Below are 17,979 nucleotides of genomic sequence, written 5' to 3'. Positions count from 1 at the left end.
TCTTTCATTTGACCACCATACAGGCACTTGAAAAAAAAAAAGAATATATATATATATTTTCCCGTGCTTGCAGGTTACATGGAAGTGGTCCAAATCCCCAAAGGTTCCGTTCACATAGCGATCCGAGAAGTCACTCTTTCCAAGAACTACATCGGTAAGTTATGTTGTTCACTTGATCTGGTCACTTCAATAGTAGGCATCCTCTGACTGTATGATAATAAGTTGCAAAATCAATGCTGAGGTCAGCAATGTTTTCTTTTGGCCTCAATACGTCACCTATCCCGACGCAAGATGGTCTTGTTCTGAGCTAAGGTTCTGTTGTTGTAAAAGTTATGTACTATATTTTAAACAAATAAAAAAAAAAGCTATATTTGGTGTTTTATTTATCCATTTTGTTGTTTCGGTAAAGGTGCTCAATGTAAGATTTGCACATCCATTATTCAAGAAATGGCCCTAATAGTTCAACAGACATAAAAAAAAAACAAGGTTTTTGGAAATACTTCTAAAACTTACTGCTTAAACTAACACTAGGTACCTTTACCTTTTGTAAAATATTTTCACAAGATTTGTGATATGTCGACTGACAAGTTCAATGACACATCTTTTATATCTTGAGGGGGTCTGTATCATTTTCACTGGCACTGAAACATGGTTATTCAATACCAACAATCTCAGTTAAAATTTATCACTGACAATGGCAGTTAATGACTGAACAAACAGCACCAAAAATTGTTTAAAAAAAATGAAGAGCTCCACAAAAAAAGTCTCGAAGCCATGCCTGAAAGTGAACTGGAAGTCTGCTTCTCAAGCTTTGAAATCCGAAGGGGACGAGTATTACATCAACGGCGCGTGGACCATCGACTGGCCGCGGAAGTTCGACATCGCCGGCACCGCCTTCCACTACAAGAGGCCCGCCGACGAACCCGAGTCTTTGGAGGCCCTGGGAGCCACCGCCGAGAACCTGGTCGTCATGGTAATGCTTTATGCCGCTCCATCAAATGACCTCGCTTTTAAGTGGGGATGAAATATGGTCTTGACCCCTCCGCAGATCCTCCTCCAGGAGCAGAACCAAGGCATCCGCTACAAGTTCAATGTGCCTATCCAGCGCACCGGGAGCGGGGACAATGAGGTGGGCTTCTCCTGGTACCATCTGCCCTGGTCCGACTGCTCAGCAACGTGTGCTGGAGGTAAGACGGCTGCCGGACTCATCTGGTAGATGTTAAAGTTTAATAAGGTTCAACCAAAGAGTGTACAATTTTTATTAGTATTTGAACACCTGTATATTAGCTAGAATTGTGAGCCTCAAAGACATGTCATCGCCTTTAAAAAGTCCAACGAATAAGTGGAGTGGAGGTGGACTTTTTGAGTCTTTCTTACCTTTGAGGCGGTTAGCTGCATATAAACACCTGTCCACCCCTTACAATCAGGGAGACTCCAATTCCTAAAATATTCAAGACCAAAGAACAGTCCAAAGACACCAGAGACAATTGTAGACCTCTACAAGGCTGGACAGGGTTACGGGGCATTTGCCAAACAGCTTGGTGATATAAGATCCACCGTTGGAGCAATATTAGAAAATGTAAAATGCTAAAGTATAATTAAGAACAAAAGATAACCTTTTGGGGTATAAAGTGTCACTATAAACACATATACACTCACCGGCCACTTAATTAGGTACACCATGCTAGTAACGGGTTGGACCCCCTTTTGCCTTCAGACCTGCCTCAATTCTTCGTGGCATAGATTGAACAAGGTGCTTGAAGCATTCCTCAGAGAGTTTGGTCCATATTGACATGACGGCATCACACAGTTGGTGCAGATTTGTCGGCTGCACATCCATGATGCGAATCTCCCATTCCACCACATCCCAAAGATGCTCTATTGGATTGAGATCTGGTGACTGTGGAGGCCATTTGAGTACAGTGAACTCATTGTCATGTTCAAGAAACCAGTCTGAGATGATTCCAGCTTTATGACATGGTGCATTATCCTGCTGAAAGTAGCCATCAAAAGTTGGGTACATTGTGGTCATAAAGGGATGGACATGGTCAGCAACAATACTCAGGTAGGCTGTGGCGTTCCAACGATGCTCAATTGGTACCAAGGGGCCCAAAGAGTGCCAAGAAAATATTCCCCACAGCATTACACCACCACCAGCCTGAACCATTGATACAAGGCAGGATGGATCCATGCTTTCATGTTGTTGACGCCAAATTCTGACCCTACCATCCGAATGTCGCAGCAGAAATCGAGACTATTCAGACCAGGCAACGTTTTTCCAATCTTCTATTGTCCAATTTCGATGAGCTTGTGCAAATTGTAGCCTCAGTTTCCTGTTCTTAGCTGAAAGGAGTGGCACCCGGCGTGGTCGTCTGCTGCTGTAGCCCATCCGCCTCAAAGTTCGACGTACTGTGCGTTCAGAGATGCTCTTCTGCCTACCTTGGTTGTAACGGGTGGTTATTTGAGTCACTGTTGCCTTTCTATCAGCTCGAACCAGTCTGGCCATTCTCCTCTGACCTCTGGCATCAACAAGGCATTTCCGCCCACAGAACTGCCGCTCACTGGATATTTTTTCTTTTTCGGACCATTCTCTGTAAACGCTAGAGATGGTTGTGCGTGAAAATCCCAATAGATCAGCAGTTTCTGAAATACTCAGACTAGCCCTTCTGGCACCAACTACCATGCCACGTTCAAAGTCACTCAAATCACCTTTCTTCCCCATACTGATGCTCAGTTCGAACTGCAGGAGATTGTCTAAATCAGACATGTCCAAATGCGGGGGCCAAATGCGGCCCATGGTCAAATTTCATCCGGCCCCCAGCCTCTGTCATAAAATCAATAACATCTGGCCCGCACACAGACTTGGTCAGTAGAACTGCAACCAGCAAATGAAGTAGCTTACACACGAAATGCTGCTCCTCATTTACCCACTAAAAGGCAGCAGCACTTTAACCCTTTATTGCAAAATGTATCACAATTGATACAATTAAAATGTATGATTTTCAGACTAATTTAGAATTTTGACATTTCTTTTTGGAAAAAAATGATGGATGCAAGTCGACACATGCATCTGCAGGTTCCATGAGAAAAAAAAACATGATTTAGCATGGGTTATAGATAATACAGCGCTTATTACACATATTCATTTTGACTTTTCTTTTCACAAATTTGAAAAAAAGGTTTCATTAGGACCTTATTTTTAAAATTTTGGGATTCTCTAATAATTGCTTCATGTTGCAGGTATTTAAGGGCTAAGCAACATTACTCTGTGTGACCCTCTACTTCCAATTTTCTAAAATGGCGACAATCAAAAAAAAAAGTTGACTGTGACGGCCGATGCTTCAAGGATAGGTGGAAATTGGACTATCTCTTCACTAAAATATGCAACAACTGTGTCTTGCCTCATTTGCAAAGAGACAGTCGCTGTTTTTAAAGATTTCAATGTGAGGCGATATTACCAAACAAGACATGCTGACATGTACGACAAGATCACAGGGAAGATACGCAGCGGGAAATTGAAGCAACTTGAAGCTAGTTTAATTTCACAGCAGTAGTGTTTCGCAAGAGCCGGAGAGTCGAAAGAGAACGCCGCAAAGGCTAGTTGCGAGATTGTTGAAATTATTCATTAAAAAATATAATAAAGCAAATGTGACACACTGAATGGCTTGCTAAATTTTGCTTGAATATATTCTTCTACATAAAGGACGTCAGCCAAGGTCGGCCCCCCACATTTTTACCACGCCAAATCTGGCCCCCTTTGCAAAAAGTTTGGACACCCCTGGTCTAAATGCACTGAGTTGCCGCCATGTGATTGGCTGATTAGAAATTAAGTGTTAACGAGCAGTTGGACAGGTGTACCTAATAAAGTGGCCGTTGAGTGTATATATGGCGGAAAACACTCAGGTGACTTGAAGTTCCGCTCAGAGACCCCCAATTTGGCCAAATTTCAAAATTCTCCTATATGCATGTGTGATACATCACTGGACAGCTTAAAATTTCAATTTTGATTTGATTTTATTGCTTTTTTTTCCCCTTCAGGCATGACAAATCCAAACAAACATACTGCATTCATATGTGTTTACATTTAATTCAGCCCGAAAAGAAAAGGGCAGACATGAGAAGCCGAAGTTAAATGAATCCCGCCCCCAGTATACCTTAGGACGCAGAAATTATCGAATAACAATTTTTGACATTCCAGATTGTGTAGTGATTACAGCGTTGTCCCCCCCCCCCTTGATTGTTCATTTTCCCAATAGTCCTTATCGATCGCAGCAATGTGCTCGTTATGATGATTGAATCCAGTAGATTAGTTCATAATTCATTCAGTTGATTCGATCCAGAAGATAGGGAATAAATGAGGACCGATGGCAGGCCATTTCCACCATCCCCCTTTCGTCGATTTAATCCCTGTCGCTGTTTTCATTCCTTGCTGCATTCCGACGAACATTCATCTCCAGGTTGCGCAGCTCCGTAGTAATTTTCATTACCATTCTGGTTGTGGCAGTGTTGGATGCCGCCAGGTCATTTTTCACCTGTAATATGTCATCACAGGCCTTGTTGAGGCTGGCATGCACTCCGGCGATAGCGCTGGCCGCAGTAGTGGCCAATTTCACTTATCGCTTTTGGCTTTCTAACACTTTCACGATGATCCGACGAATCAAGTGGGCTCCAAGCCCCTGCAGAAGAATCGCAGCCAGTAGCGCAACAAAAAGATACACATCCCTGATGTCTTCAACTTCGAGTATGGTCAGACACAGCGGCCGCCATTTTCCCCAGCTATCCTCCATATATCCTGACTTGAAAGTGTTTCCTGGGCAGGCGCGTTAAATTTATGGGGGAAGAAAAAATTTGAACAGGAGGGCATTTTAAAAAAAAAAAAAAGAAAACATTAAAACAGCAAAACCCTAACTGGAGCTGAGAGCACGCGAGAGTATAATTAAAGAAGCCATGATTTTAATGAGATTATCGCGTACTTACCTTGTTTCGATCCAAAAACTCAATGCAGCATGGATCACTGAGTGTCAAATCACAAATCACAGCCGGATTTTGGGGGGATTTTATGGGTGAAACATGGTAATATAACAAGGGTCGCGATGCAGAAATCGCAGACATAGAGGAGTGGTCGAGATGTTCTTTTTCATATATTTACTAGGGCTGTCAAATGATTAAAATTTTTAATCGAGTTAATCACAGCCTAAATATTAATTAATTGTAATTAATCGCAATTCAAACCATCTCTAAAGTATGCCATATTTTTCTGTAAATTATTGTTGGAATGGAAAGATAGGACACAAGACGGATATATACATTCAACACTCTGTACATAAGTACTGTATTTGTTTATTATAACAATAAATCAACAAAATGGCATTAACATTAACATTCTTTAAAGCGATCCACGGATAGAAAGACTTGTAGTTCTTAAAAGATAAATGTTAGTACAAGTTATAGAAATGTTATATTAAAACCCCTCTTAATGTTTTCGTTATAATAAAATTTGTAAAATTTTCAGTCAAAAAATAAACTAGTAGCTCACCATTTTTTATGTCAATAGTTACACAATGCTCATTGTGCTGAAACCCATAAAATCAGTCGCACCTAAGCACCGGCAGAGGGCGACAAAACACCATAAAACACAAGTAACAAGTGGACATGACACTGTGCTGTCATTTTAATCTGTTTGAGCGGAACATGTGCGTTAAATGCGTCAAATATTTTAACGTGATTAATTTAAAAAATTAATTACCGCCTGTTAACACGATTATTTTGACAGCCCTAATATTTACCCTTTAAAACTTTTTTTTTCAATTTTTCTTTGTTTGGATCGATTATTTATCATCTAACATATCGTGGAAAATGCAACAGTAACAAAAAAATCAAATTAAGCCATAGTTATGAGGTAGATATCCGTGACTTATTTACAGACACCATTTTTTTCATTGTGACATAATTTGTTTAAAAGTTTCAAATATGCGAGTGAAAATTTTTTTCAAACTTTTTTATTAAAAAAAATTTTTTTTTTTTAAACGAAATATTAGACATCAATTAATGATTCTAAGCTAAAAATGACAGACGTATTGAATAAATATAATTACTTGTTTCTATGGCTGGGTTGAAACAAAAGCGGTTTGCGTGATGTCTGTAAACGGTGGTTTCCAGGGTAAAACGGACTAATTAAAAATGGTTTGGGAGCTTAATGCGCCAAGCTGCTATCGCAGTATATAGACATATTGTTCTATCAAACACAAATGTTCTTTTGGATTAAAATACAGCAGTTTATTTTAAAGAGGGGTGCAAAGGCAGAAACTGCTTTTTCAGTCTTGTCTGTGTTTTCTGCCATATACATATACTGTATATCACTATGGTTTGATATTTTCTTGCACTTTGCATTTTTCATACATATTTCTGCCTCTCTGTTGACACTTGATATAGCTCGACAGTGTGACCCTATTTGTTTTCCACCACCTCAGGCTCCCAAAAGCAGGAGTTGGTGTGCAAGCGTCTGGACGACAACTCCGTGGTCCAGAACAGTTACTGCGACCCGGACGGTAAACCCCCCGAGAACCAGCGAGACTGCAACACTGAGCCGTGCCCCCCAGAGTACGTAAAAACATTCAACTTCCTCAAGCACTCGCTATAGGTGAAATAAACCAATAGTCTGACCTCAACTAAACTTTGAAAGCGTCCGTTAAAGTGACATCAGCTGGCTTTTTTGCTCGGAGGAAATAAAGCGCGCTGATTTACAACTTGACTTATGAAGTATTTTCCACGCTCGCCCGCCGCCAACAATAAGCAGCCTGGAGAGCGACCACCTGTGTTTGATGCTTTTGGCGGCGGCGTGAACGCAGGTGTATGGCGACATGGCGGCCAAGTGGTCCGGAGCATGACACTCGCAAGAAAGCTTTTTTTTTTGTGTGGAGGGGGAGACTCATCTGGTTCCACTCTTCCACACAGGCTTTTACAGGCTCGCACAGATGTTTGAACATGCTGTAACGGCGCGTGCCTGATGATGTCACGTCACTCAGAAGCTCAAATTATGGAGCATAAAGTTGTTCAAAAAACATGAATTATAAAATACTGGGGACTAGTGTGCGGTGAAGAATTTTCCCTATTGCAATATAACAATATTTTCCAGCTTTTTTTCCTGTAATTTACGTGCATCAAGCATCACGTTTTTACATGCTCGGTATCCCGTTTTTACATGACAGTATCATGTGAAAACGTGATAACTAACTTGTAAAAATGTGATAATTATCGTGTAAAAACAAGATGCTATCGTGTATAGGCGAGATGGTATTGTGTAAAAATACATGTAATAACTTGATAATTATTTTTTAAAAACGTGATATCTAAAAACTTTTTTTTTTCAAGTGATAACTCATGTAAAAATATGATATGTAAAAACGTGACAGTTATCATATAAAAATGTGATACCTAAAAACGTTTTTTTTAAAAAACGCGATAATAATCATTTAAAAATGTATAATTATGTAAAAACGTGATACTTATCATGTAATAACGTGATAATCATGTAAAAATGTGGTAATTATGTAAAAAATGTGACACTATCGTGCAAAAACGTGATAGTTTTCGTGTAAAAATGCGAATTATGTAAAAACGTGATAATTATCATTGAAAAATGTGATGCGTAAAAGATTTTCAAAACAGCATGATAATAATCATGTGAAAATGTGATAATTATGTAAAAATGTGATACTATCGTGCAAAAACGTGATACTATTGTGTAATAATGTTAACTCATGTAAAAACAACTTTCATGTAAAAATGTGGTAATTATGTAAAAACGTGATAATTATTGTGTAAAAATGTGATAACTATCGTGTAAAAATGTGATAATTATGTAAAAATGTGATACTATCTTGCAAAAAAAATGATAACTCATGTAAAAACAACTTTCATGTAAAAACGTGATAATTATCATGTAATAACATGATAATCATGTAAAAATGTGATAATTATGTATTAACGTGATACTATCGTGTAAAAATGTGATTATCGTGAAAAAATGTGTTTATTATGTAAAAATGTGATAACTATCAGATAAAAACGTGATATTTATCATGTGAAAATGTGACGCGTAAAACAATTTTTTTAAAAAACATGATTATAATCATGTAAAAATGTGATAATTATGTAAAAACGTGATACTACCGTGTAAAAACGTGATAATTATCATGTAAAAATTTGATAACTCATGTAAGAAAATAGCTTTCATGTAAAAACCTGATAATTATCATGTAATAACGTGGTGATTATCATGTAAACATATTTTTCAACTATTTGAAAATGTTTTTTCAATTACATCATACCTTTCTTTTAAAACTTTTTTTGTTTGTTTTTTTGTACATATAAATAATAATATTCCTTTTTTAGTCATTATTTTTTACAGGTATTTTCCTATACTTTTTATACATTGTTTGCTTGCATTATTTTTTGTTTGGACTTTTATACTCTTAATTTTTGTTTTTTTTCCCCACAAATTAAAAAAAAAATGTCATCACGTCTTGCATTTTCCCTTCCATTATTATAAAAGTCATTTTTCAATCTCTTTTATTGGTCCATTTAATGAGTTAAAGAGCAATTTTTATTTATTTTTTTACCTGTAATTGCAGTGGACATTTTGAAGTCCTGACCATAATAGACTGAGTGTTAAGTCTTTGTTTTGCTCTCCAACCAAGGTGGTTCATCGGCGACTGGTCCGAGTGTGGAAAGACGTGCGACGGCGGCATCCGCACCCGCACTGTCCTGTGCATCCGGAAGATGGGGCCGGCCGAGGAGGAGACGCTGGAGGACACGCACTGTCTCACTCACCGACCCATTGAGCAAGAGGCCTGCAACAACCAGTCCTGTCCTCCCAAATGGGTCACTCTGGACTGGTCCGAGGTAACTCACACTACTGACACACGAGCATTATTTTATTTGCATTAAAACTAATAAATTTAGAAAAATTGCAGGGAAGAAAAACGTCAATTAAAACGTTCATATGTATAACAATGTAATGTGAACTAAATATGTTAAAAGAAAACAACATGAATTGACAAAAAGTAGAAAAATAAAAAAAAAGAGCAAGCAACAAGATCCCAAAAAAAAAAAAAAAATCTTGATTAAAAGAAAAAAAAAAAGATCATGAATTTAAATATAATAATAAAATAACTACATACAAAAACATATTTTAAAAAATTGTTAAATATTTAATACTAATAATAAATACATCAGAATTGGTGCTAGGAAAAGAAAAAAGTAATATATATTTTAATATACATTATGTAATAATTATCTATTTCCAACAAGGTAATGCAGACAAAATTTGTTAAAAGAAATTGGCATGAATTAACAAAAAGTAGAGCAAGCAACAAGATCAAAAAAAAAAGGTAATTCTTATTAAAAGAGCAAGGAACACATTCTTAAAAAAAGATCATAAATGAAATAAGTATCATAATAAAAACAGACTTAAAAATGTTTAATACTAATAAAAAATAATAAATATGAATTGGCGCTAGGAAAAGAAAAAAGTAACAAAAAATAATAAATTATCTAATATACATTATGTAATATTTATATATTTCTAACAAGGTAATAATGCAAGACTAAATTTGTTAAAAGAAATCGACATGGAACGACAAAAAGTAGAAAAATAAAAAAGCTTAAAATATTATGTAATAATTACATCATAAATAAAATAATATAGAAAATAATCAAATATAAAATAATAACCCCAGGAAAAATACATACAAAATATATAGAAAAATATATATAAAGAAAAAAAATGTAATATATATTTATAAAAATATATTTAATACTAATAATAATAAATCATAATTGGCGCAATGAAAAGAAAGTCATATATGGCGGAAAACACTCAGGTGACTTGAAGTTCCGCTCTGAGACCCTCAATTTGGCCAACTGTCAAAATTGTCCGAAATGCATGTGTGATACGTCATTGGAAAGCTTAAAATCTCAATTTTCTGGGGGAACAAAAATTTTGAACAGGAAGGCATTTTAAAAAATTTAAACAGCAAAACCCTATTTGGAGGCGAGAGCACGTGAGAGCAGAATTAAAGACGCCACGATTTCAACGAGATATTATCACGTACTTACCTTGTTTCGATCCCAAAACTCCATGTAGCATGTATCGCCGAGTGTCAAGACACAGCTGTGAATGGCCACAGACGGATTTTAAAAAAATTTTATGGGTGAAACATGGTGGTATAAAAAGGGTCGCGATGCAGAAATCGCAGACAACAAGGAGTGGTTGAGATTTTCTTTTTCATATAGTTACCCTTTCAAACGTTATTTTTTTTAAAAAATTGTTTGGATCAGTTATTTATCATCTAAAATATTGGGGGAAATGTGACAGTAACAAAAAAAAAATTATGAGGTAGATATCTGTGACTTTTTTACAGACGCCAAATTTTTTCATTGTGACATAATTCATTTAAAAGTTTAAAATATGCGAGTCAATAATTTTATTTAAAAAGTCGTTTTTTTTTTTTAAACTAAAATGTAGACATCAATTATTGATTCTAAGCTCAAAATGACAGACATTTGAATAATAAATATAACTACTTACCTTGATTTTATGGCTAGTTTGAAACAAAAGCGGTTGCGCGATGTCTGTAAATGAGGGTTTTCAGGGTAAAACGGACAAATTAAAAATAGTTCGGAGGCTTCGTGCGCCATGAATCTGCTATGGCAGCATATAGACATATTGTTCTATCAAACACAACAGTTCTTTTGGCTTAAAATACAGCAGTATATTTTAAAGCGGGGCCAAGAGCCGAAACTGCTTTTTCAGTCTTGTCTGTGTTTTCCGCTATATACAATATATATGCAATACAGTGCCCACCATAATTATTGGCACCCCTGGTTAAGATGTGTTTTTTAGCTTCTAATATTTTTTTTTTTAATTCAAATAATATAGGACCTTAATGGAAAAAAAGAGAAAAATCCAACCTTCAATATAAGTGCATTTATTCAGTGGGGAAAAAATCCCACATAAAGAAAAAATTATTTGACATCAAATAAGGTGTGTCACAATTATTAGCACCCCTGGTGTTAATACTTTGTACAACCCCCTTTTGCCAACAAAACAACGTCTGGGGACTGAGATGGCCATGGGAGGAGCTTGATTTTGTGTCTGGTGAACCATTTCTGTGTAGATTTGGCCATATGTTTAGGGTCATTGTCTTGCTGAAAGACCCAGTGATGACCCATCTTCAGCTTTCGGGCACAGGGCAACAGATTTTGGTGTAAAATGTCCTGGTATTTCAAAGCATTCATGATGCCATGCACCCTGACAAGGTTCCCAGGGCCTTTGGAAGCGAAACAGCCCCACAGCATCACTGACCCACCCCCATACTTCACAGTGGGTATGAGGTGCTTTTCAGCATGTGCATCTTTCGTGGCACGCCAGACCCACTTATTGTCTACTGCCAAAAAGCTCAATCTTGGTCTATCCTGACCAAAGCACACGGTCCCAGTTGAAGCCCCAATACCGCTTGGCGAACTCCAGACGTTTGTGTTTATGATTGTGAGTGAGGAAAGGTTTTCTCCGTGCATGCCTCCCAAACAGCTTGTTGGCGTGTAGACAGCACCTCATACCCAATGTGAAGTATGGGGGTGGGTCAGTGATGCTGTGGGGCTGTTTTGCTTCCAAAGGCCCTGGGAACCTTGTTAGGGTGCATGGCATCATGAATGCTTTTAAATACCAGGACATTTTAAATCAAAATCTGTTGCCCTCTGCCCAAAAGCTGAAGATGGTTCGTCACTAGGTCTTTCAGCAAGACAATGACCCTAAACATATGGCCAAATCTACACAGAAATGGTTCACCAGGCACCAAATCAAGTTCCTCCCATGGCCATCTCAGTCCCCAGACCTTGTTTTGTTGGCAAAAGTATTAACACCAAGGGTGCTAATAATTGTGACACACATTATTTGATGTCAAATATTTTTTTCTTTATGTGGGATTTTTCCCCCACTGAATGAATGCACTTGTATTGAAGGTTGGATTTTTCTCTTTTTTTCCATTAAGGTCCCATATTATTTGAATTAAAAAAATATATTAGAAGCTAAAAAACACATCTTAACCCGGGGGGGGGCAATAATTATGGAGGGCACTGAATATAATACCTAAAATAAATTTAAAAATGTCTAACTAGGTAATGAAGAAATTTGATAAAAGAAATGGACAAGAATCGACAAAAAGTAGGGGGGGGAAAAAGCCAGCAAAAAAATCTCATGTAAAAATGTAATTAACTCATTAATAAAAATACATATAATACAATAACAATAGGAAAACTACATACACAAATAGAAAAAAAATGTATGAATAAGATATTTAATACTACTTATAAACAAATCATAATTGGCACAAGAAAAAACAAAAAAACTAGCAAATGAACTCATCGGCCGCCATTGACGGTAATAGACGTCCCATCCATTTGAACTGGGAGTGAAAACGGATTGGACATCTAATTTTAGCAAATTCATTTCAAATTTCAATTCATACCCACATGACTGCACATGAAAAAAATGAAATACTGAAGAGTGTTATGTTACTTTTTTTCCTCTCTATTTTTAGTGTACTCCAAAATGCGGGCCCGGCTTCAAGCACCGCATCGCCTTGTGCAAAAGCAGCGACTTGAGCGTAACCTTCCCGCCCGCTCACTGTCCCACTCACAACAAGCCGCCGGTTCGAATCCGCTGCAGCCTCGGCCGCTGTCCACCTCCGCGATGGATCCCCGGCGAATGGGGGCAGGTAAGCTCTATAGCTGACGTTGACGGCAAAAGACGTCCAATCAATTTGAACTGGTAAAGGCTGAAAAGGGGCTACGGTTGTCGATTATCTAATTATTATTATTAGCCCCAAATGAAAAAAATTAATGAATGAGGATCAAAGTACAACAAAAGATCAATAGCGAACCACAAGCAACACGTCACTTTTGCTCATTAATATTCATGACGTTAGCAACTGTGGCTAGGCGGGTCAACCTCCCGTTTGTCCTCAATAGTTAGATGAATGGAAATAGTGTAAGAACGAGATGTTTACTGAGCTAAACCTACCAATTCTGTCCAAAAATGACGTTCCTGGTGCCAAATTCACTATAAACAATCTTAATAATTTATTTACACTTCCCCCTTACTTACGTAGTTTTTTTTTTTTTTTTTTTACATCAGAAAAGGTAACAGTGGCATTCAGATAACATTTTGATTTTTTCAGGTCACTTATTGTCAGACAGAAGCAGCACGGCAAAACGCCACGCTAAAAAATAAATAAAACTAGGCCTGCAAGCAGGACTGAACGGGCCCTCGCAATCTAGCGCAACTCGGACGTCACGCAACTCGGACTGTGTGCAGGTCAGGGTGGTGGCAGATCCTCCTCTCTAATCATCTCATTAGAACCTAACATGCACGAAAGTCGCCTATTTACATTACCACACCCAAGAGATAAAAAACCCTATTGGAGAGAGTACTACAAAAAAGGAGCAACTACTGAGCTGTGCAGCCAAGCCCTTATTCAAAACCAAATTAATCTTCTAACTGGGCCAATTCGACCAAGTGTGCCAAATATTGTGGCTCTATAAGCTGCCTGAGTCTCTGAAAAAAAATATTTCCTTTAAATGGCGAACAAAGGGTCGTCACGGCAACAGATAGAGACACGTGGACATGTGCCGTAAATAAGTATTTTAATAGGTCTTGAAACTACAATGACCAACCTGAAAAGAACTGGACATGTATTGGAAAAACGAGTGACTTTCTATTGCCACTAGTTGGCGCTGTAGCGTTGATGCAAATGACCCCTACAAGGCCCTTCAGGGTATGACTCTCAACAAGCACGGGAAGTTTGGCGCAGATATGTTGTATATCTGCCGAGTTATGACTGTTCAAAGTTTTTGGAGAGAAAAATTGATGACAGTCATTTTCACTTTGCTGTTTGGACCCCTCCGCTTCAACGAAACTTCAATATTCTTCATCAGGCACCTGAAGACAGGTCTTAAGGCTTCCCTTATGCAGGTTTGAGGTAGATTGATTTTTTCCCTTTAGAGGAGGAGTGTGTCCAGTAAAAAAGGGCATTTCCTGTTCCCACTAGGAGGCGCCAGGCACAAACGGTAAATTTTCAATCCAGTCCTGCTCAGGCTGGTATACCTCACACACATGCCAGATTTAAAATAGATTGAAGGTTGTATGAGGGAGTTATCAGTCATTTTCCGAATTCGGTGTTTTGGCGAAAAAATGGCCGACTTTGGCACCCCGCCCATGTCAGGCCCGTGAATGAAAACACACCATTTTGATAACTTAAGATTTCATGTGCCTCATGAACAGTCTCGCCAATTTTGAGAATGATCAAACTAATTCCCTAGGTGCCAAGGTGTAAAATGTGCACACTGTAAATCGATACAAATTTCATATTCAATCCAAAATACCTGATTTCCTGTTGGGTTTGGAATACGCATGCAAGAGACTTTTTGGAGCAGTTTTGTACAAGGTATCGACTCTCCGAATTTCATCCTTCTACGTTGAAAAAACCTAAATAGAGAGGCCTTTTTGAAAATTTCAAGGGGGCGCCACTGAGCCATTTTGTTACATGTTTTCGTAACGTTGCAAGATTATTGAACTTTATGCAAAGCCGCATGTATGTCCAAATTTTTGTGAGTTTTCGTGCATGTTCAAGCCTCCAAATGTAAACTCCTACTGTGAACCGATAAAAATTTCACATTCCATCTAAAATACCCGATTTCCTGTTGGATTTGGAATACGGGTGCAAGAGACTTTTTGGAGCAGTTTTGCACAAGGTATCGACTCCCCAAATTTCATCACTCTATGTTAAAAAAACCTAATAGGAAATGCCTTTTTGAAAAATTCAAGGGGGCGCCACTGAGGCATTTTGTTACATTTTTTCGTAACATTGCAAGATTATCGAACGTTATCCAAAGCTGCATGTATGTGCAAATTTTTACGAGTTTTTGTGCATATTCAAGCCTCCAAATGTAAACTCCTACTGTGAACCCATGAAAATTTCACATTCGATCCAAAATACCCGATTTCCTGTTGGATTTGGAATACGGGTGCAAGAGACTTTTTGGAGCAGTTTTGCAGAAGGTATCTACTCCCCAAATTTCCTTGCTCTATGTTGAAAAAACCCAATAGGAAAGGCCTTTTTTAAAACTTCTTTCTGTCGCCACTAGTTGGCACTGTAGAGTTGATGCAAATGACCCCTACAAGAACCTTCAGGGTATGACTCTCAACAAACACGGGAAGTTTGGCGCAGATATGTTGTATATCTGCCGAGTTATGACTGTTCAAAGTTTTTTGCGTGACAAATTGTTGACGTTCATTTTCACTTTCCTGTTTGGACCCCTCCGCCTCAACGAAACATCAATATTTTTCATCAGGCACCTGAACACAGGTCTTAAGGCTCCCCTGATGCAGGTTTGAGGTCAACAGATTTTTTTCCCTTGGAGGAGGAACCTGTCTCGTAAAAAAAGGCATTTCCTGTTCTCACTAGGGGGCGCTAGACCTAATGGGTAATATTTCAATGCACTCGTGTTAAGGGTGGGATACCACACATACATGCCAAATATGAAAAAGATTGAACGTTGTGTCAAGGAACTATTAGTCATTTACTGAATTTGTCATTTTGCCGAAAAAATGGTCGACTTTGGCACCACGCCCAGGTCAGACCCGTGAATGAAAACGCACCATTTTCAAAACTTAAGATTTCATATGTCTCCTGAACAGTCTCACCAATTTTGAAGATGATCCAACTAACTCCCTCGGCGAAAAGGTCTCAAATGTGCACCCTGTGAATCGATAAAAATTTCATATTTGATCCAAAATAACCGATTTCCTGTTGGGTTTGGAATATGCGTGTAAATGCTTTTTTGGAGCGGTTTTGGACAAGGTATAGACCCCCCAAATTTCATTGCTCTACGCTGACATACCCTAATGTTATAGGCCAATTTTAAAATTTCAAGGGGGCGCCACTGAGCCATTTTGTTATATTTTTTTGCAACGTTGCAAAATTATCAAAATTTACAATTTTCCGGACGTATGTGCAAATTTTGGTGACTTTTCGTGCATGTTCAGGCCTCCAAATTGGCCGTTTTCATTTGCCCTGAAAAAAAAAAAAAATAATAATAAAAAAAAAAATAATCCTTTGCAAAACAATAGGGCCTTCGCACGTCTAGTGCTCGGGCCCTAAATATCAAATTGACTTACCTCTTCGTCCTCTGAAGGACCATGGCCCCCAACAAAATGTTTACTGCATATGAAATGTGAATGGCTTCACCTTGCTAGCGTTAAACTGGTCTTTTGGACGTCCGCGCAAGTTGAAAGATTCTTAACTTTTTTTCCTCCGAGTTTTTGGTTTCGGGAAACGTATGAAGAAAACATCCTTCATATGTCGTAATGTCTAGTCGTTTCTACAAGTTCCATAGTAGCAGTGTTTGATCGGTATGTTCTTTTTTGAAAGATTACCTGAGAAAATAAACAGAAATAACATGGTTTGTATTTGAGGGCGTGTCTATAATATCCCACTTCCGCATTATGATGGTGACGTCACGGTCTAAAAATAGCATTCGTGCATTACGCTATTGACTTACATAGCGAAAGTCCGCTAGCTTAAATTCTATAAAATGCTAACATTTTTTTTCTTTCAATGCTCTTAACAAATCGTTCACATATACCCACAAAAAACATATAAATATACTTCTAAACTACATAACAAAAGCATAAACAAACATATTAGCTAAAACAAAAACTTACGTTTGTTTTAAAAGGGAGCAGCTGAATTGAGCGGTGTTAGATGTTACGTCATGTACACTGTTGCCACTAGGGGGCAGTATATCCACCAAATTCAATTAAACTAAACGCAAAAACTTACAAAATAAAGGTCTATTACAACGCCACTCTAATGAAACCAATCCTCGAAGCAACAAAATTTGATTCGAAGCTTTTTTTCTCATCGAATTACTCGAGTTAATCGATTAATCGTTGCAGCACTAGCTGAAAGCGATCGCTTCTAGCTCCTCCCAATTAATATGAATTAGACGCATATTGCCGTCAATAGCTGTTTTCAATATCAATTTACTAAGAAGTAGGCCTGTCAAAATTATCGCGTTAACGGGCGTTAATTAATTTTTAAAATTAATCACGTTAAAATATTTGACGCAATTAACGCACATGCCCCGCTCAAACAGATTAAAATGACAGCAGTGTAATGTCCGCTTGTTTTTTGGTGTTTGGCGCCGTCTGCTGGCGCTTGGGTCCAAATGATTTTATGGGTTTAAGCACAATGAGTGAGCATGGTGTAATTATTGACATCAACAATGGCGAGCTACTAGTTTATTTTTTGATTGAAAATTTTACAAATTTTAATAAAACAAAAACATTAAGAGGGGTTTTAATATAAAATTTCTATAACTTGTACTAACATTTATCTGTTAAGAACTTACAAGTCTTTCTATCCATGGATCGCTTTAAGAGAATGTTAATAATGTTAATGCCATCTTGTTGATTTATTGTTATAATAAACAAATACAGTACTTATGTACCCTATGTTGAATGTATATATCCGTCTTGTGTCTTATGTTTCCATTCCAACAATAATTTACAGAAAAATATGGCATATTTTAAAGATTGTTTGAATTGCGATTAATTACGATTAATTACTTTTTAAGATGTAATTAACTCAATAAAAAATTTCAAGCGTTTGACAGCCCTACTAAGAAGTGATTGATTTTTTTTTTTTGTGGTGTGTGCAGTGCTCGGCGCAATGCGGCCTGGGCCAGCAAATGCGGACGGTGCAGTGCCTGTCTTACACTGGGCAGCCGTCCAACGAGTGCGCCGAGACCCTCCGGCCCGCCGCCATGCAGCAGTGTGAAAGCAAGTGCGATGCCACGCCCGTTTCCAACGGTGACGGTAAGCCGCCTCGGCAGCGTTGCGTGTTTAAGAATACT

General features: G+C 37.9%; 1 protein-coding gene across 2 annotated transcripts in view; it reads left to right on the top strand.

The window, feature by feature from the left end:
* The window catches only part of adamts6 (ADAM metallopeptidase with thrombospondin type 1 motif, 6), a 128,644-nt gene that overhangs the window by 106,903 nt on the left and 3,762 nt on the right, over positions 1-17,979 (top strand). For both annotated transcript variants that reach the window (XM_057818501.1, XM_057818500.1), the window contains 7 exons: positions 74-154; positions 810-973; positions 1,049-1,187; positions 6,471-6,600; positions 8,700-8,904; positions 12,603-12,779; positions 17,785-17,941. In XM_057818501.1, coding sequence (XP_057674484.1) covers positions 74-154; positions 810-973; positions 1,049-1,187; positions 6,471-6,600; positions 8,700-8,904; positions 12,603-12,779; positions 17,785-17,941 — 1,053 coding nt within the window. The remainder of the gene's footprint in view (positions 1-73; positions 155-809; positions 974-1,048; positions 1,188-6,470; positions 6,601-8,699; positions 8,905-12,602; positions 12,780-17,784; positions 17,942-17,979) is intronic.

This window comes from Corythoichthys intestinalis, chromosome 17 (assembly GCF_030265065.1).
Source record: "Corythoichthys intestinalis isolate RoL2023-P3 chromosome 17, ASM3026506v1, whole genome shotgun sequence".
NCBI lineage: Eukaryota > Metazoa > Chordata > Actinopteri > Syngnathiformes > Syngnathidae > Corythoichthys > Corythoichthys intestinalis.
The sequence above is the reverse complement of the archived record's forward strand: the minus strand, read 5'-3'. Positions and strand labels throughout refer to the sequence as shown.